General features: G+C 33.9%; 2 protein-coding genes across 3 annotated transcripts in view; one reads left to right on the top strand and one right to left on the bottom strand.

Moving 5' to 3' along the window:
* Positions 1-11,956, top strand: part of LOC148308151 (fumarate hydratase, mitochondrial-like) — a 21,129-nt gene extending 9,173 nt beyond the window's left edge. For both annotated transcript variants that reach the window (XM_088262203.1, XM_088262204.1), the window contains exons 2-10: positions 727-864; positions 1,774-1,855; positions 2,937-3,055; positions 4,229-4,461; positions 5,352-5,557; positions 6,178-6,381; positions 7,784-7,945; positions 9,255-9,385; positions 10,789-11,956. In XM_088262203.1, the coding sequence (XP_088118329.1) occupies positions 727-864; positions 1,774-1,855; positions 2,937-3,055; positions 4,229-4,461; positions 5,352-5,557; positions 6,178-6,381; positions 7,784-7,945; positions 9,255-9,385; positions 10,789-10,920 (1,407 nt within the window). In that variant the 3' untranslated portion in view covers positions 10,921-11,956. The remainder of the gene's footprint in view (positions 1-726; positions 865-1,773; positions 1,856-2,936; positions 3,056-4,228; positions 4,462-5,351; positions 5,558-6,177; positions 6,382-7,783; positions 7,946-9,254; positions 9,386-10,788) is intronic.
* Positions 11,957-15,447: 3,491 nt separating this feature from the next.
* On the bottom strand, positions 15,448-18,558 carry LOC148308150 (plexin A3-like). Its single transcript, XM_088262202.1, has one exon. It carries the CDS (start codon positions 18,176-18,178, stop codon positions 15,590-15,592), a length of 2,589 nt encoding a protein of 862 aa, XP_088118328.1. The 5' UTR covers positions 18,179-18,558; the 3' UTR covers positions 15,448-15,589.
* Positions 18,559-21,582: the final 3,024 nt, after the last annotated feature.

Here is a 21,582-nt window from a genome sequence, read left to right as displayed (position 1 = left end):
GAAGAGGCGAATAAGACAGAGTTGTGAGGCGTTCCATCCTTTTCTTAGGAATTCTTAGGCGGTAAGGACAAATAAGACCTGTCTTTTTAGTTATTAAAATGTCCTATTTTTAATAACATCCCATTCTTAAATGTCGACATTGTCGCTTAATTGTATCAAAACATGTTCAATTTTTTTTTTATCAAATTCTCATAAAACACGTGTTATCTATAAAAGTAAAGTATTTTTTTTTTAATTTAAAAAATACATAGTTGCCTTGGAAAATTTTCCTTGCCCATTATGTACAAGGATTTAAAGCATATTTAATTTATATATATTTGAATCAATATCCGTCACATAACTCATTTATTTGTATTGTCTCATATTCCAAATAAGACACCACCAAATCCGATAGATCCTTATGTCCCGTTGCCTCATCAATTTTGTCAACTGAATACCCTCTTTTGCACATTCTGTTTTCAATTTTAATATTTCTTTTTAAAAAATTGGACATACCCACACCAAATGAGGGACATCCTATGATAACATGTCATCACATTCACTAGCAGAATCTTGTCTCATTCCAAAACAGAAGAGGTATTTTCGAAACGCTCCATGACCCGTAAAAATTTGAGTCAATGTAAAGTTCAATTTATGTTTTTGTATAGTCGGGAAGAAAATTTTCCTAATTTTTTCCTGCTTAAACATTGGTTAAGGGTTAATTGCAATATTTTGTGTTAATTTTAGAGCACAGGAAAGACCGGTATCAGGAAGGAATCCGACACGTTTGGGGAGTTGGAGGTAGAAGCCGACAAGTATTATGGAGCTCAAACTCTTCGATCCGTCATGAACTTCCCCATTGGCGGAGAACCTGAGAGAATGCCTGTAAGATTTCCATTTTTACTTTCATACTTAACCAGTTGCCAGTTTATCCCGAGCGTGACTCGGGCAAGGAGTTTGTGCTGCATTGAAGAGTCCAAGTGCTGCTCGGGAATCATATTCCAACTTCGTGGTATTGATTTGCCCGAGCCAAATATATTAACGTATTTCTTTTTATTGACTAACCCGAGCAGTGTTCGGGTAGTCCTGTTTCAAGTTGTTTGGTGACGATTTCCTGCAATGACAAATTTTCTCGCCAAAATTTGATTGTTAAGTGGTTAATACAGGTAGTTTTCACTTTACAGGTAGTTTTCACTTTCAGACCACCTCATTCTATGACTACCTGGTTAAATGAGCACCTTGTGGAGCAACCATCTTATTGAATCCCTATTTACGCTGACTTATTATCGTTATCATATCTTACCACTTGTCATATCTATTGTTTCATCATCTGCATCCTATTGTTATTAGCAACCAAGAGATAGATGTATAAGGAATAACGTGTTATTTGCATCCCCCATTGACACACTAAGGACGGGAAAGTTATTTTTACCCGTTCGGCCGGTTGATGCTTAAGGACGGGAAGGGTATTTTTACCTTCTGCGTCGGCCTCAATTCAAAGTCAGAAAAGAAGAAATTATTTAATGTTTTTATTTGAATATTATGTGCCAATCTCTTTGTCAAAGTCTAAACTACGTGTACACAATTATCAAATCCCATCGCCAGCGGTCGGCATGCGTAAAAAACACCCGTCCTTAGTGTGTTAAGTAAGCAGGTATTAATCAATGTTGATGACATCAGAAGACGATGTAACTGGAGTTTGTTTACACCTTATTTAATTTAAAACTAGTTAAGTTATATGGGACCTGATCATTGATTAAGAACTGCTGTATACCAATATATTTTTTATTTCAGTACCCAGTTATAGTTGCAATGGGGATTTTAAAAAAAGCAGCCGCTGAAGTGAACATCGAGTTTGGCTTGGATGAGAAAATTGGTATGTCTAAATTGTTTGATTATCTGAGTTTATTATGAAGTAACACATTCAAGACAATATTGTATCATTTCAATCTTTGGAGTGCACGTTGAGACATAACCTCCCATGTAAAAAAAATCTTTATATGACAGTACTGACCATTTCATCCCAAAATTTAGTCAGCACAAGATTGACATCTCGCTCACTCCTTTCAAGAACGTCATAAATCAAAAATCGTCAATTTTCAGTTGTGCATATTTTCGGAATGCCCAAAAAATTATCTATATACCAGCAAAAGCAGCATATTTTTAACTTAATATTTACCCGCTACAGGGCAGAAAGTGTTGTTTTTGCATTTTGAAGAAAAGGTATTGTTTAATAATTTTTTTTTAAATACTTAATATTTTTCAAATGGAGAAAAAACCTTCAGGTTGTACCTAAAAAGATCTGTTGCACAGTAAAAAGTTCAATTAATGGCTTGATATTTATTTTTATTACATTGTATTATATTTTTAAACTTTAAAAACGTTCTCCTGAAAAATCAAGTTTTTTTATTTATAACGTTCTTGAAAGGAGTGAGCGATCTATCTACACAACGCTTTAAAATAGTTTGGTATTTCTTCCTAAATAAAGCATAAATGTATAGCTCACACCATAAGAAAAGACATAAACACATGCTAAAATGTTGAGATAGGTTCTGCATTTTTGGGGGGAACGTAATAGGCGGTAATATTTTTAATTTTACTGTATTTTTACACTTAAGCCTAATTATCTAGTAAATGACATGACCACCGTTATAGGAAAAAACTGCTGCAAGAGAAAAACCTATAGAGGAAAATATATTTATAGAGGAAAACCTTATACGTGTGTACGTTGTAGGGGGGCTTACTGTATATCCATACAGGCCTTAGGGCAGTAACACCAGATAACATTGTTAATTATTAAATACTCCGGATACAAGCAACACAAGTATTGAGTACTGTGTTTATGTCTTTTTTGTGGATACAGGTATTCAAAATAATATTTTGAAGTTCCAGCCATTCAAAATTCTTTGAAAAAAGAGAATATGATGTAACATTATAAAATGTATATATTTTTTTAGCTCGTGCCATCTCGAAAGCAGCGGATGATGTAATTTCTGGCCAACTTTATAATGATCACTTCCCCCTTGTCATCTGGCAAACGGGTTCTGGAACTCAAACCAATATGAATACAAATGAGGTAGGGTATTATAAATATTCGAGTTCGACTGAATGGCAACTAAATGACGATCTTATGTATGTATGTGATCATACCTGTTTAAAGAAAAAGCAAAAACTTCTCTTTGTAAAAAGTACTCAAGTACAAGGTATGTTCACTAAAGTATGTACAGTGTACAAGTGCATACAAAGACCCTGACATATATTTTTATTATTCATTAGTATTGATCATGAGGGATGTGGCGGTTTTATATTGTAATAAGATTATCAATTATTGTCAGTATTTTATACTTTATTAATTGAGAAAATATCAAATTTATACTGAAAGCACGAAAGTTGAACAAAAAATAAACTTATATTATTTTTTGACATCTCATCAAAGATGAAGAAGAATATGGAAGTCTGGGCATTTACGGGGCTGACGACCGTCATAGGCTGGTTTAAGTGATCACTTTACACTCGTGTAACATTCACCAATTCTACCCATTATTGACAACAATGGGTAGAATTGGTGAATGTTACATGTGTGTAAAGTGATCACTTAAACCAGCCTATGACGGTCGTCAGCCCCGTAAATGCCCAGACTTCCATATTCTTCTTCATCTTTGATGAGATGTCAAAAAATAATATGAAAATAACTCCTGTAATTGGAGATAATCCAGATTTTGTGAACAAGTATTTGGACACACTCAAAATGTTGTAAAAAAATAAACTTATTTTTAGTTAGATAATGATAGTTAAATAATATAAAACATTCTAAGATTAGTCGATATTGAACCAAAATAAATGAAGAGTACACTTTGACACGTTACAATTTACAAGTTACTAGTTATCTGTACAATGAAAAGGGGGGATACTTGCACATTCATTCAAAAATGATCTTTGACCTTGTGAAAATTTTAATTAATGTGTGACATTCTTTCAGTTTCATTTGCTGTTTTCCGAGATGAGTTTGTCAAAAAATTATTTATGTAAAAAATATCTCCAGTAACAATCATGGACTGTTAAATCAAGATCCGAAACATTAAAAACATTGTATTTTTAGGGCTGAGGATGACTGTAGAAAACCAAATTGACGCTTTGGGCTGTGAGATTGGACCACTTAGCATAGATCTAATCTCACAAAGTAATTAATGTTCATAAAATGTTCCATTTGAACCCGTAATTTATTTAATTGTATTCATTTTTCTCGTAGGTTATTGCCAATAGGGCCATTGAAGCGCTCGGGGGGGAACTCGGTTCCAAGAAGCCGGTCCATCCTAATGACCACGTGAACAAGTCTCAGAGTTCCAACGACACTTTCCCGACAGCCATGCACATTGCCGTAGCTATGGAGATCAAGCAGAGACTGCTTCCCGCACTCGCCACCCTTCAGGCTTCTCTGGACAAGAAGAGCAAGGAATTCAGCAAAATTATTAAGATTGGCAGGTAGATAATCCTTCCTCTTTAATCAATAAAATTAAATAATAATGGTGCATGGAATGGGTGTAAATTTAAATTCATGTACAAAACAGTGGCCCAGTCTCACATAAAAGGTTTTTTGATGTTGTTTTTTTGTCAAATTTTAAAAATGCGTTTTATTGATTTTTTATAGGGAATAATACTAAATTTTAGAGCACTGAGAGTCATTTGTTAACATGAGTTCTCTACCCTTTGTATTCATTATTTAGTCTGGTGTGGATATAGATGGCTTTATGGGAATTCATGTAGGTGTTTATGGGAATTTATTGAGTATTTATTTATGGGCACACATCTGTTTAGATGCGCTCAGCTGATATTTACAACGATATTTATCTATATACATGGGACATACTAAAATCTAAAACAAAACTAAATAAATTAAACACCAATGTATAACATGTTAGGATTTTGTTATTACCGATGACATCAAACAGTTGATATTTCTTCCATTTGGATGAAGATGACTTACTCAAATTAAGAATTTTTCGCATCTTTACACATTTCGGACAGGAAAGGTATTTCTTCCCGTTCGGTCGATTGATGGTTAAGGACGGGAAGGGTATTTTTATCTTCTGCACTTGCCTCATTTCAAAGTCAGAAAAAAGGAAATTATCCAATGTTTTTATATGAATATTATATATGCACCAAAAATTCCGTCGCCAGCGGTCCGCAGGCGTAAAAAATACCCATCTAAAATGTATTAAAATCCCTTAAATAAAATTTGGTTTTAAGCATGCAATTTGTTAAAAACTTACTGAAGAATGTCCTAAAATTCTCAAAATAGTGTTATGATACCTCTTTTTACTTTCAACGATATAATTTTTTTTTAATGTTTAAAAAAAACATTTTATTCTTAGGACCCACACACAAGATGCAGTGCCTCTTACACTGGGTCAAGAGTTCAGTGGCTACACAAGGCAGATAGAATTAGGAATCGAGCGAGTGAATGCCACGCTGCCTCGCCTCTATCAGCTCGCTCTCGGAGGCACTGCCGTGGGAACCGGCCTCAACACTAGGATAGGATTTGCAGAGAAATGTGCCAAGAGAATATCAGAATTGACAGGTAATTGCAATTAAATAAATATGTGAATTTTTTAATAGGTCCTAGAATTGAAAGTTTAATTTACTTTTTGTTGGTCTCTACAAATTTAGTTTTATCTGTCTATTTTGACTGTACGGTGCGGATTCGACTCTCAGCAATTTTTTTTCAATTGGTTTTTATACAGTAAAAGGTCATTGATTAAAATTTTGTCTTAACTTGAAATTCTGGTCCCTTCAATGACTTTTCATACAAAGGGTATAATATGTTTAATATTTTACCAAAATTACCAGAAAAGAGATGTTTTTAAAGTTTTAAAAACTTCAAAAAAAAATATTTGAATTACCCACTTCGTTCACTGTCAACAAAATATACAGATTTCTTTTGAATCATTGCCATGTTTCTATGTTATACAAAATGAGTCTTTTTTTCTGACATTAATTTCGTCCTTTCATTTTCAAATTAACATGCTTTTACTGTATTGTATTTGTAATTGGATTGTTTATAAGTTATCTATGTTCGGCAGTTTCTTTTAGTTAAGATGAAATATAAACAAATTATAATGAAATAAAAATCACCACGCTAATCAATTTAAGTTTTTTGATCCGTTGAACACTACTTATTTTTTACATATGTATTTTTAGGAATTCCGTTCATCACTGCCCCCAATAAGTTTGAAGCCCTGGCTTGCCACGATGCGATGGTGGAGGTCTCCGGTGCTATGAATGTCCTGGCTTGCTCTATCATGAAGATCGCCAACGACATTAGATTCCTGGCATCCGGACCAAGGTGTGGACTCGGAGAATTAAGCTTACCAGAAAATGAACCCGGATCTTCCATCATGCCCGGTCAGTACAGAATTTCGTTAAGTAGTTTTATATGTTAATATGTACTAGAGTTATATGCATGATGTTCTATATTTCACTTACTACACTAACTGTAATATACAGGATACAACTTGCTCTTTATATATCCTAGAACCGGGTTAGTTAAATCTGGCAACCGTGGAAGCTGGTCACAAGACATCACCTTTCTTGGGGATAATTTGGTTTGGAAACAGTTGATGAATTGTTCCTCCAGCTATATAAATGTGACTGATGAAACCACCTGTTCATCAAAACTGTAAAAGTACAGCAATTTCATTGCTATCCTTGGATAATTTTTGTCAATTTTGTCACTTTATCAGGATAATGGTGACTCATAAATTATTTGTGGATTTTCATTTGCCCAAAACAGTTTTGTTTATTAACACAACTGTCTAATTGCACTCATATATTTTTTTTTCATGAAAATTTACTCAAGTATTTATTTTTCATTATGAACATTTTTATATTATTTTTGACATCTCATCAAAGATGAAGAAGAACATATTCTTCTTCATCTTTGATGAGATGTAAATGCCCAGACTTCCATAGAAGTCTGGGCATTTACGGGGCTGACGACCGTCATAGGCTGGTTTAAGTGATCACTTTACACACGTGTAACATTCACCAATTCTACCCATTATTGACAACCACACTACTCAAATTCTTGGAAGTTCTGTATATATGAACCAATTTAGAAACCTTGTTCTTGAATCAATAGAACTTCACTAGAGACATCTATTGGTGAGATGTAAAGAAGCTTTTTATTAAGCAGAAACTCTTATATTAGTATGTGAGGTCTGAATCCTGGATTATAATCACACACATGAGAAACGCCAGAAAATACCATTTTCATTTTTATTACTTGTTCACAAAATCTGGATTATCTCCAATTACAGGAGTTATTTGATGAGATGTCAAAAATAATATGAAAATAACTCCTGTAATTGGAGATAATCCAGATTTTGTGAACAAGTAATTGGACACACTCAAAATGTTGTAAATGAACATTTTTAGCACTAAAATACACTTTTTAATACACATTGTTGCATAATAAGGTCTCCACTTTATAAATATGAAATGAAACTTAAAATTGATGCATGCGCAATATGGTGACCTGCCGGTACATGTATCATTCCTGAAGGAGAGTATGTTGATGAATAAAGTTTTTAAAAAATAGGGTTTTGTGTGATTATATTCTCATAAAACACTTTTCATAAAGAGGACTGAAATTTATTTGCGGTTGGTTGAAAAACATTGGTTCCTGTTAATTTACTTTATAAATTTTCAATAAAATAAATATGTAATTTACCATGAAGTTTATTATAGCACTCCCTGTGGATAAGGACAGAAGAATAATGTGGTTTGTTTAAATTTATTTTTTCAGGCAAAGTGAACCCTACGCAATGTGAAGCCATAACCATGGTGGCCGCACAAGTGATGGGAAACCACGTCGCTTGTACCATAGGAGGTTCCAACGGCCATTTTGAACTCAATGTCTTCAAGCCGATGATGGTCGCCAATGTCCTACGATCAATAAGACTGCTCGGTAAGAATTATAAGTAACTTAGGACTCTAGCCGTTTCTATCAGAGTTGACCCATATTAGGATGTTTGTGTTGTACATACATATTCTTCTTCCGGTTTTTTCAATGGCTTTTCACCCTTCTAGAGTGTTCTAGCCAGTGTCGAGTCATTTTTTCTTTACACATTTTACAATATTAATATTTTCGTTTGTGCGGTTAGTTTTATTAGTAATGTGAGTTTGATTAGTGAGTTATTTTATATTTATAATACACCTTTGCAAATTTATACAATTAATTTTGTGTAACTTACAAATTCTTTTATATACAAGTTTGTTAGGGGAGGTTAATAAGGTTGAGATATTAGTGGGAAATATAAATAGGCCAAGGGTGGTTACATCACATAATGCGTCGTAAGTTTACATTCTTTATTATCCTATTAAGGACTCGTATATATTAGCAGAGTATAAATTATAGAATCTAGTGTAATACGAGTACAGATATCGCTCACTCCTTTCAACAACGTCAAATGTAAAAAAAAAGATTTTTCAGGAGATCGTTTTTAAAGTTAAAAAATATAAATATCAAGCCACTTATTGAACTTTTTACTGTGCAACAGATCTTTTTAGGTAAAACCTGAGTGTTTTTTCTCCAGTTAAAAAATATTTAGTGTATTAAAAAAAATAATTAAACAATACCTTTTCCTCAATTTTTTTTTTTTTTAATATAGTAAATATTTTTTAAATGGAGAAAAAACATTCAGGTTTTACCTAAAAAGATATGTTGCACAGTAAAAAGTTCAATAAGGGGCTTGATATTTATTTTGAATACATTTTATTATATTTTTTTAACTTTAAAAACGATCTCCTTAAAAAACACTTTCTGCCCTGTAGAGGGTAAATATTAAGTTAAAAGTATGCCGCTTTTGCTGGGATATAGTACATTTTCTGGGCATTCCGAAAACATGCACAACTGAAAATTGACAATCTTTTATAAATGACATTGTTGAAAGGAGTGAGCGATATGTAACCCTGGGTGTCCAAGCCATTATTGCCTTTTTTTCTTCTATAGTATTCGCTATTCCTTCTCCATTTCCTTTCCCATATAGCTGCGTAATATTTTTTACCCTAAACTCCTTCACTAATATCCATGAATCAGAAGCAGAAGACGTATCACCATATCATTGTATAATCCCGATGAAGTTGCCACTGCCCAATGCACTACTTGGGTGGAGATAGAAGCCAGAATACGACCGATGTGTCTGTATTAATACTATGTTCTTGTCAACCCCGATAGACTGGTTTTAAGACTGATAATAATTTGATTGTACTTTCAGGTGACAGTTGCAATGCATTCACCACAAACTGTGTAGATGGAATCGTCGCAAATGAAGCAAACATCGCCAAGATTATGAGGGAATCTCTTATGTTGGTCACCGCTCTGAACCCCCATATTGGCTACGATAAGGTAATATTGTATATCCGAGCTAATACCCCCTACATATTATTAACCATATCCGCTCCCTAGGTGGAGCATATGCAGTCCACAAACTGTCTCCAGGCTTTTCTGTCGGCTGCCAGCTCCCTTGCATCCTCCCAAGTCAGATCCACATCCCGAAGTTCTGACGAGAACTGCCGACGAATTGTCAGCAGCGGTCGTCCTGGGCGGCGCGAACCTGATGCCTTGTAAAAGAGGCAAGCTTGATTAAGGCTCTCAGGAGGCATGCGGAGTACATGGCCCCCCTACATACTTGATAAATACAATTACATCAAGTAAAATCTTGTTATGTCGAACAATTCTAATATCAATTTTTCCATTATTTAAAAAATGTGCTGAAATTTTGATATCTTCAACATATTTATTTTTTGTTGTTTTTGATAATCACACTACCTTAACTTCAGCCTACTTTTTGTGTCCAGTACTGATCAAAAGCCTCTCTCTTGGACTCCACAGTTGTCTGTCTGTTGGACGCGATTCTCTTCCAGTGCAGGCCCGCCACTTTTTTAATGTCATCGGACCATCTTGTCTGGGGTCCTGTTCTATACCTCCAGTCAAGCACCTTTTTCGTCCATCTATCCTCAGACATACGTGCCACATGACCTGCCCAATTCCACTTTTGTTCTGCGATTCTTTGAGCTGCATCTATTATACCTTGGTCTTTTCACTTATCCAAACATTCAGTTTTCGGTCCCTTAAGCATTTTTTATTTATTTATCGAATGGCTAATGCCTTTAACATAATACATATATACAGTATCTTATATAAAAATACACTAATGAATACACTAATAGAGAAACAATAAGTCTTGAACATAAAATAATAATAAAATAACAAATAGTAAGCACTGGTAAATCTCCTTCGCACACTATCAGCAAGCAGCGAGAGAGAGTGAAAAACGACATTTAAATTTATCCATTATAACATGGAAAAGAAGTGTTGAGAAAGTACAGACTTGGTGGATAACAATATATCAAATAAATCTATACTTTTAAAAGCATTGGCTAACATGTGAAGCCGCGGAATCGGAGAGAACATGGCATAGTTTGCATTATGTACAAATACTGCGAATATAGAATTTTGCCTAGTACCTCTTCGACGCACTCTAAGTTTTATTTGATTAAGGTGATCAGGGCTGTCTAAAAAATTATTAAGAATTTTATATAACAGGACTGAATCAGTAATTACTCTTCTATCATTAAGATTTATTAATTTTAGCCGCTTCATTATGCAATTATAATCTAACTCAACAATGGGTATACATATTTAGTATAATATTAATATATCTAAAGAACTTGTGTTGTACTCTCTCTACGCTGTCAGCGTGTATAGCATAATGATAATATAATCACATTAATATTCTATTGTTCTAGTCCGCCAAGATTGCGAAAACTGCTCACAAAGATGGGTCTACTCTGAAGGAAGCCGCCCTAAAGTTACAGTACCTCACATCTGAAGAGTTTGATAAGTGGGTGCGCCCGGAAGATATGTTAGGACCTAAGTAAAAAAGTATTATTTCAGTATACCATGACTCATCGATCTGTATCTATCATACATTCATATCGTAGTCGTACAGGAGAAAGTGACCAACTACTAAAACGTAAAATGTTCAGGAGGGCCATTTAAGTCACTTTTGCTTGGCAAGAAAATAAACACCAATGCAGTTAGTCATTTTTAACAAGTCAATATATTATACTTCCAAGTTTAAAATCCTTTGGGATTTTTCAGGGCAATATTAAGCTAGTAAGATATCAAATAGTCAATGATCACGTTTTTGTAAAACAATGCACTTGGTCACTTTCTCCTGTATGACATGTTTCTTCAATTCTGTATTTGGACGCCTAGTATGTTGATTTTACAGTATGGAAAAATGATAAAAGTCGCTGAACCGAGTAGAAAGCCTTAGATTCAAATGATGCTAAGGATTAAAAATTTTTTTTTCAAAGAACTCTTTTTGACATAGTTTTACCACATGTCGCTCACTCCTTTCAACAACATCATATATCAAAAAACTTGATTTTTCAAGAGATTGTTTTTAACATGTAACAAAATGTATTAAAAATAAATATCAAGCCACTTATTAAACTTTTTACTGTGCAACAGATCTTTTTAGATAAAACCTGAATGTATTTTCTCCATTTGAAAAATATTAAATATATTTAAAAAAATATTTAAACAATACCTTTTCTTCAAAATGCAAAAACAACACTTTCTGCCCTGTAGCGGATAAATATTAAGTTTAAAATATGCCGCTTTGGCTGGGATATAGTACATTTTCTGTGCATTCCATGACTGTACAACTGAAAATCGAAAATTTTTGATATATGATGTTGTTGAAAGGAGCGAGCGATGTATCAATTGGCTCATATAATATACATACATATATTGTCCATATTGTGAGTGTCCAAATCGATATGGAGTTGTACATAATAGCTATCATCTTTATCAATGAATTCTTCATTGTAAAATAATCCAATTGCACATTGTAATATGAACTAAGAATTCATTTAAAAAAAAAAAAACAAAACATAAAAGGGATAATCAATAAAATTATATTAATTTACCATGTAACTTGTAAGTACTTAAGAAAAGAGTGAAGATGTTTCTTTAATTTATTATTAATGTGTATTATTAACATATAAATTAATTAATAGTGTCAACCATGTATACATGAATGTAAGAAGTTTTTTTTTTAGACAGAAATGCATATTTCAAGAGTATTTGTACATATGTATTACATATTCAATATGCGCAAATTTAACAACTTTGATTTCCTTGTACATTTATCATTACATTAAATCATCTACAGAATTTTGTTTTTGTTGGTTCTTATCTATGTATTACTTTATACATATTTATTTTATATAAATGAATGGTAATAAAATCTGTTAGGCAGTATATGATAACCAATGGATTTTTTTTATTCACATTCTCCTACTGTAACTGCTCTGGCATAAGTGCCCTGAAGGTATAATTTGGTAGATTATTTAGTACTGACGTGATGAAAAACATCTTTGGAGGAAAGAAAAACACCATCATGTCTAGATGTTATTTGTAGTCAGAAAGAAGAAAGCTGTTTTATTCCATATTAGAAGTCCAAAGGAAAAGAGTCTAAACCAGGCATGTCAAACTCGCGGTCCGTGAGTTTTTTATTGCGGCCCGCGGATACCCGCTGTTATATTTTTCATTTATTTCAATTCTTCATTGAAATCAATTTTGTACAGGAACATATGATATTTTTAAAAATTTATTTAATATATTTACATTTTAATTATAACAATACATTTGAAACATTTATACATATGGAAAACTTTTATATTACGATTCGCTGTGCCTCTCCAAAAAAGAGACTGAGCTCTTGTGCTTGGAGAGGGACTTACACTCGTGGTTAAATTTTATATAATAAATAATATAATAGTCTTTTTTTTGTATATTATTCTCAATATTATTCATATTTAAAGCATTTACTTTGTGGTTAGTCATTTTTACTTATTTATTTTTTTACAAAAATGTTAATAATATTAGTATAAAACCACTCATGGTGGGTAGTTATATACTAATATTATTAACATTTTTGTAAAAAAATAAATAAGTACATATGATATTCTTTTAGAAAATCATTAAGTTGGATCTACTGTACCTCATATGACTTTCTTTGATCATAAATTATTCACTTAGAGTTAGATAAAAATGAAAATGAGTTTTTTGATGCGGCCCGCCGGCGTGCCCAAAATACCTTATGCGGCCCTTGGTGACTTTTGAGTTTGATACCTCTACTCCAGACTACATGTTCTGAACCACTTTTGATCATAAGGAAAATTCGCAGCACACCAAAACTAAAGATTAACTCTTACCACGCTGTAGGCCAGACATTCTGGCCCGTATGATTCGAGTAGGCAGCTCCGTGGGCCACAATGTCTGGCCCAGCGCAGGTATAGCTTTAATCACTGATTTCTCTATCACCCAAGTATGTTCTACCAAAAAATATTTCAGGTAAATACAGTTAATCTTAATTAACATGGTCATACGAATTGCCAGACAGAGTGTCCCAAAATTAGGGAAGCAAAATATTTATTTTAATGGTAGAAAAACGTCGCATTTTTTTTATCAGAGTAGCTGATCAGTTATGAGAAAAATGGTCAGAGTGGAAAGGGTCAAAAAAACATACAAAGATGACTAGTAACGCAACAACGTAAAGGCGGAGACTGACCGGAGCATTTTGTCGTAACAAAATATCATAACATCGCTCGCGGCGAGCATGTTATGACGTTACGGCATTGCTGACTGACCGCGATCAGTGCTCGCTAGTGGCCTTGTGCTCAGTGTTGCCATATGTCACACCAAAAAATCTGAAAATCTGAATCAATAACCCAAAATCTGTATGAATCTTTGCAACATTGCATTCTTACTTTAGTTAAAATGTCGGACGACGAAGACGTGATTCTTGGTTCTGTGATTTTAATAAATTACTGCTTACTCCAAATGAAGAAAAAAAAAATATAGTGCCAATCCCCACAAATCCCCTACAGTTTGGAGAATTTCCCACTGATAGGCAACCCTGTACTAACCTAAAATTGCATCCGACTTCGGATGGAGCATTCCGAACGAGCAGCGACCAGTTCGGTTCGGTGTACTGACTGCCTGAATGCTCGCATCGTAACATGTTACGTTATGACGAAATGCTCCGGTCAGTCTCCACCTTAAGGAGTGTTAGTAACCGAGCAAAGGTTCTCGATTTGGTACTTGACTGCTGTTGTGAGGTAAGCGCAATTATCTTCACTTTGCAACGGTGCTGCCATCTAGCCATTATATTTGCAACTCAAATCGCACAGTAAATGAGCCAACATTACATTTTGCTTTTCATAATTTTGTGGAGCACTTGCAACTAGCTCGCGGAGTTAAGAACCACTGGTCTAGACGTTGCTACATTATACAAGACCACTTTAAGTTATGATGATGTTCCTGAGACAATATGTCAAGTCAAGAGACTTATCTGCACCAACAGTACATAGGGAACTGCATCAAATTGATGCAATGTTAATTTGATCGTTTATTATATGAAGGCAAGGCGATCAGTACCTGGTACCAGTCCAGGGTAACATTAAATAATTATTAGAGTTATAATTTTGTTTATTTTGACCGCCTTGGAAATTGAACCCGGGACCTCCAGCACGGTAGTCAAATGTGCTAACCACTACACTATGGAGGCTTACAGAACCCAAACAACTTCAAGGTGAAATTAATACTTTTCACATCTACATACATACTAAGTACTGGAGACGTATTCATTATAATAATCTTCGTATTCAATATAATAATAATCAAATCAATAATCGTATTGAAATTTGAGTCTGTTACAAAAAGTCTATGAAAAAATGAATATGGCCGATCTTCACTCTCAACCAATTGAAAATAAAAAAAAATTCTAGTAAATACCATCGCTCTACCCTCCCTGTATACTTAAAAAATGCGTGAATTTATCTCATTTCACTTCATTCAATAACATTTTCAATGACAATAAATAGAAATTTTCAAGAAATATCAAATATAATTCAAGAAATATCAATCTGAGAGTTGGCTTTTATAAGTTTAAAAAATTGCATTAAACGGTGAGTGGTTTTATACTATATTATTAAAAATATTGGAAAAAAAAATAGGTAAAAATGACTAACCACAAAGTAAAATGCTTAAAATATTAATAACACTGAAAATATAAAAAAATTACTTATTTAACTTTTTTAAATTTCTGACAAATAATTAAATGGAAAAAATGTTTCTGAAAATATGGAACACACGGGATGACTATGCTAATAATTAAAAAAAGGTAGAGTAACAGAAGGAAGACAACTGATTATTTTTCATTTTACTAAAAAAAATCATTTTTATATAGTACCCACTTTTATAGAATAGAATCACCGATGGTTCAAGTGAGTACATAGAGGAAATATACTTATTTTTAAGTGACTACCGAATTAATTAATGAAATGCACTTAACCTGTTCAACATTGTCTAATGAAAAAATACAGAAAATGTACTTAACCTATTCAACATGATCTAATGAATACATAGAAGAAATTTACTGTAATGAGAGATAAATCTGAGGTTTCACTATATTGACATTTGAAGTACAACCAAGTCAAATTTGATTTCCAAAATTTACATATTTTAGTACAATCATGCTTCTACAGTTATGTTTACTCCTTGTGATTGCAAAAAAAATAATTCAGAATTTGGACAAGTGCGAGCTCGGATTAACCAAATACCTTTGCCTTTATCACACTGATCTTTCACTTCACATCTATCTGAGCTCTGACACCAGCCACATCCGTACTTTTCTGGCAAAGCCAGACACAATCCACAGTTATTAGCCATTTCATTACAACGGTAAATAAGGATGTGTATATTTTCGAGGTTATCTAACGGCTTGGATCCCCCCCAGATAACTGCAAAGGACGCTGTTATATTCGGCGTCTTAGAAGTATATGTAAATTCCATAGACTCGCAATAAATAATGTCTCCCATTAACTGGGCATTCACACTAGTGACACGACCTTCGATGTTGAATTGACACACAAATTTAGATTGAACAATGAACTGACCCTTGATATGTACTTTAACTCTGATAGGTTTTCTCTCACCGCACGGAACTAGTATTTCATTAGAACCCCCTGTAGTGTTGATTGTTGGGCAAAATCCTGGACCAGAACGGTAGCTCGGTCCTATTCGACTTACACCTGTTACGAGGATATCGTTTTTGCAATTCTCTACAGTATCGTGTGTACAGCGGTGACCATCAACACACCAATCACAAGGTATTAAGGAAGTCACACATTGTGTACACGAGCTATAGGTATTACAGTCAGTAAAAGTTGTAGTAACAAAATCGGAGCCAGAAGAGAGCCGTGCAGATAGCTCCACAGTAAAATGTTGCTGGCCAGTAGGGACATGAGGAAGTTGATCAGTTCCTAGCATTGTACAATTCACTTTGTAAGGCATTTTAACTGCGGAAAGCGAAGTATCATCTGTAGCAGTAAATGTACATAAGAGCTGACTTGATTGCATTTTTAAATTTTCAATTACCAATGCTAATGCCTGTGCCATTCTATGTTGTAATGGATTTGGATTAAACTGTGTAATTGTGTGACAGTAACCATTCCTATATGTTATCCAATATAATGGATCTTTTCCAGTATCTTGACAATTAGAAAGTAAACTGCATTTATTCTCCAAGGAACACCATCCACAATGAGGATCTTTGGCACCGAGGCATGTTAAACATGTGGTGTACACACTGCAGTCCTGGACTTTAACTTTTGATAACTTTTTCTCAGTCATAACATATAAATGCATGAGTTGAGAATCAAAATGCAGATCTTTATTAACAGGGGATCCTTCATCAATGGTAATGTCGCCATATTCGTATGCAGACGTTGAGCTTTCGACGATAACTTTTTTCATATGTCCCCGAGATGTTCCGACAAACACCACCGTGTAGTCTCTGATGGACGTTGCAGCCACAGCCGTAAGTTGAGTATTAAACAATAACACGGGAATGGCTTCTATTGCCTGCTCCCCTCCCAGAGGGGTATTTAAATCTAATCCACAGAAATCTTCTGTAATAGTAATTTTCTTTACATAAATGCAACTGTGACTAGGAGAAATAAAATCTAATCCTCGATTGCCAATTCCACTGAAACACGTTTTAATGTTTTGTGTGAATTTCCTTCGAATCGATTTTAAAGAATAAACACAAATACCAGAGAGCTCTGATGGAGTACTAGTATGTATCGCTTTACTTCGGCTAAATACGGCAAATAGCACATCATCCTGAGCAGTAATATCGAGTTCTCCTGCCAGAATAGAGCCCGCCTTGCCTACATAGGCTGCTTGAACAAGATTATAATCAAACCCATTTACCTTTTCATTTGTACACTTTATTGGAATTTCTGTATACGAATAATAATTTTCATCATCCTGACACACCCTTACTAATTTACTATAATAAGAATTAGATCCGATACTTTTTAACTGTGTCGTTAGAAAATAACTAAAACCTTCTGAACTAAAACCATAAATATAAATGATAGGATAACGCTCCCTAGAGAGAGAGCCCAGGAAGATCCGCGTTCCAGTGGTGACGTCCGTGTGGGCCATCAGTAACATCTTGTCTTCATCCAAAGATCGACTGCTGACAGCGGGAACCTCTGACTGATAAGGAGAGTTCCCCGTGAAGGTCACTCCCACGTACATGACTTGCGACACGGGCGGATTGGGGGGACCCGGAGCGATGAAGGCCACTGTGGAGGCCATAGCGTTGTTGGCCACCACCAGCTCCTGTATATACTTCATGTCCGAAATGTTGTGCAAATTGTGAACGTAGCAAAGTCCTTGAAACACTGAACCGCACGATATGAGTCTCATAGTGGTATAGTCTATGACGAGAGCTTTGTTGACATTGTCTGTCGGCTTCTCAACATTTTTCGGACAGCCTGTCATAAGATAGCACTCGGGGGAGTCACGCTTGGGGCCAGTAGCGACGGTGGTGATGTGGTCCAGGTCAGACGACAGCTGGTAGATCCTGTTGACTGCGCCGATGAAGATGCGATGGGTGTTCTTGTCCACCACGAGGTGGTTGAACAGTGGTGTAGCCTCAGAGTCAGTGAAGGAGTGCACAATGTCGGAGGGGTGGTGCGAGGCGACGGTGAGACTGCAGCCTAGCAGAGGCAGCAGCAGCAACTGCAGTGGCACCAGTAGTAGTGCCATGAGACCCCTCGTGCATCCCGTGCACTAACGAGTGCTGATTATACTAGCAATGAATCTGCACACTACACCAATATTGTGTAATCCAAAGTGTTTAGTAGCACTCTCAAAAATTATGTTCATGAAAAATATTACAATATGTTGTTTTGACTACATTATCATAGAGTTCATATTATGTGTACTCGGTTATTAATATAATTTGTCTGTCAATATAGTAGTCTTTTTTATAATCAGTCTTTGAATTTGAACTCTGACATTTCCAGCACATTTAAGTGATTTAATTTTTAATTAACTAAAGCTTTAGTCGGTGTGTCTATATCTTGTACACTTCATTTTCATTCTTTAAAAAAAAACACTCAAGCAGTTGTTCAAGCTGGTCAACCATAGTTGAGTAGACAACTAATCTTGAAAAGTTACTCTAGTCCAAGGGTGGCTATCCCGCGGGTCGGCGGGTGTCTATTTGCAGCCCACACATTCAAATCACACATTTTTTACTTTAGTGTACACAAAACCGCCAAAAGAACATTCTATTACGTAGTTCGTATCATATCCTATATATGAGAGTATTTCACTATCCTGACGATTTCAAGACCCATAATGGCGTTAAGTAGTAAAGACGTTGGACTAAAGAAGAGAAGAGTAACAGAAGAACTGAGCAGTTTATATATATATATATATATATATATATATATATATATATATATATATATATATATATATATATATATATATATATATATATATATATATATATATATATATATATATATATATAATATATATATATATATATAAATATATATATATATATATATATATATATATATATAAATATATATATATATATATATATATATATATATATATATATATATATATATATATATATATATATATATATATATATATATATATATGTATATATTTACATATCTTGTTCGCTTTGAATAATAAAATGAATTTTGTTTTACGGCCTGGTAGGATATCTCATGTCTAAAATCTGGCCCGGCTACTGAGAATGTTGGCTACCTATGCTCTAGTCTGAAACTATTCTGCTGGAAAGGAAGTCTTTAGGTTGAGGTGGAATTGGGTATAAAGCTCTCAGTGACGATTCCCAGTTGGTGTTTGAATTTATTTGAAACATCTCTTGCAGAAACCAATCATAATAACAATTTAAGATTTTGTAAGTCCCTTATCAAGTCCCCTCTCTACTTTAATTGTGAACAACATTGTATCTTGATTGTTCATTTTTCTCGTAAAATTCCAGGTAACTAAATTCGAGAGTGAAGGTTATTTATATTCATTTATACCACTCTGAGAATGGAGCCTCTAGCACAGGAGCCAAATGCACTTACCACTACACTATGAAGGCGGACAGTTAATTAGACAATTAAGTTGGACTAAACCAATCCACAATTTGAGAAACCAAGAAATTGGTTTGCTTATGGGTTTACAATGATGCTTATCAAGTTTTTATTCTTATTTTTTAGCTGTACCTGGCCACGCGTTTCTGGGGCCTATTCTTTTAAAAATGGTAAATAAAGAAAAGGGAAAGCATAGTTTTTTAATATCATGAAATTCACGCTCAAGGGTATACAATGTTTTAGCAGGTGTTAAGAAGCATGCTGTCTGCCATGAACAATGTTTAGTATTGCTGAACAGATGGCGCTGCTATTCCTCTAAAAATTGTTTTTCAAAGAAAGCATTTTTTTCTTGTCAAAGGTATACATATAACTACACCTGCATATTTAAATGCATTGTGGTGTGAATATTATAATAAGATGAATTACTTTAGTAGATTTAAGATTTTGAATAATTGAACACTTACATTTTTATCTATAAAGACAAATTCAAAAGTATACGGATCTATACTTCACGCGTCAATGAAATAAATTAATAAAAACATGTTAAGGAAAGAAAGATTCTTTTACTATCTCTAAATTATTGTAACAGGAAATTGTTATCACTATAAATACCGCAATGCTACAATTAACCCAGAACATTTATTTTATTTAAAGTGTTTTATAGCCTTGTTGGATCTGTATTGTGAAACAAAATTAAAACTACCAAATTTGAATAAATTCAAAAAATTTTACACAAATTCTGGATTTGAATTCCCCGGAGATTGTTATCTAGATTTTTATAGGTATCTCATTAAAGAAGCAATAGTTTTTTTTGAGAAAGAAATATTCAATTTCAATTAATTAATTTATAATTAACATACACATTACAAACTAAAATTTAAACTGATATGGAAGTCTAGCCATTTGTAGGGCTTAAGACTTACCATTTGCTGGTTTTGATACATTCACTTGTGATGTTATATTATTATTTTAATAATATAATTACTTACTGGAAATATATTTGTGTTTGTAATAACCATATTTGGAGACTCATTTCCATATGTATATATTATTCTACTTCTAACCCAATCTGTACCCAATGCTGCATAAGGCGCTACATCTTATGAGAGCAGTGTTACATACAAGAAGGCAAGGTGATTGATCAGTCTCGTGCTTCATTTAGCAATCCTTCGAGGTATATTTAATAAATATAAGAGTGAAAAGTGATTTATATTTATTTAAACCCCCCTGAGAATCAAACCCTGGGCTTCCAGCGCTGCTACCAAACATGTTGACCACTATACTATGAAGGCGGAGGGATGCATTAAAATAAACATATGCTATTATATAAATCATACCAGAAGAAATGCTTTCCTTTTCCGTGGGGAAGATGTCAATATACAAGGAAACAATTATTATAACTAAGAATACCTCCCTCCCAATCCAAATTACTATTGGCAGGATAGTTTCACCAATCAGATGGTAGAATAACCTAACCCTTTGAAACTGAAGATGGTCATCAGGGACACAGATGGATTCTCCCCAAGCCAGTTTGCTTCAGACAGATATAATTATTTATGTATTAAATGTTCAATCAAATACTGATTTTTTTGAGTCCACTAAGTTGTATTTTATTAAAAAGGTTCTCCTGAAAAATCAAGCTTTTTGATATATGACATAGTTGAAAGGAGTGAGCGATATGTTTAAAGCATTATCTCTTTGGATTTGACGGATCTCAACACATATTTAGTATTAAAGGGGCTATAGCATGGGTGAAAAGAAAAGACTGGAAGTGTGGTAATAGCTTATTATTCACATTCTAAAATTTCCAATAATACAACATTCATAATTCCAAATAATAACATTATTCCTTAAGCATTGGTAAATAGTATATTGTAGAATTTCAGAAGTTGTATAATGAATTTTAGCACTAAATTACGAGAAATTCGTGTGGTAAATAAGGCGTAGTATTGGCGTATGTTTATAAGGTAGGAGAAGAAAGTGAGCAGAAAATTAAAATAAAGCTTAATATATTATAAGAAAGAGAATACTAGATAATACGTG

This window comes from Brachycentrus maculatus, unplaced genomic scaffold, assembly GCF_059751285.1.
Source record: "Brachycentrus maculatus isolate JH-2025_06_01 unplaced genomic scaffold, ASM5975128v1 h1tg000175l, whole genome shotgun sequence".
Taxonomy (NCBI): Eukaryota; Metazoa; Arthropoda; class Insecta; order Trichoptera; family Brachycentridae; genus Brachycentrus; species Brachycentrus maculatus.
Note: the sequence above shows the minus strand (reverse complement) of the source record. Positions and strands in the feature narration are given on the sequence as shown.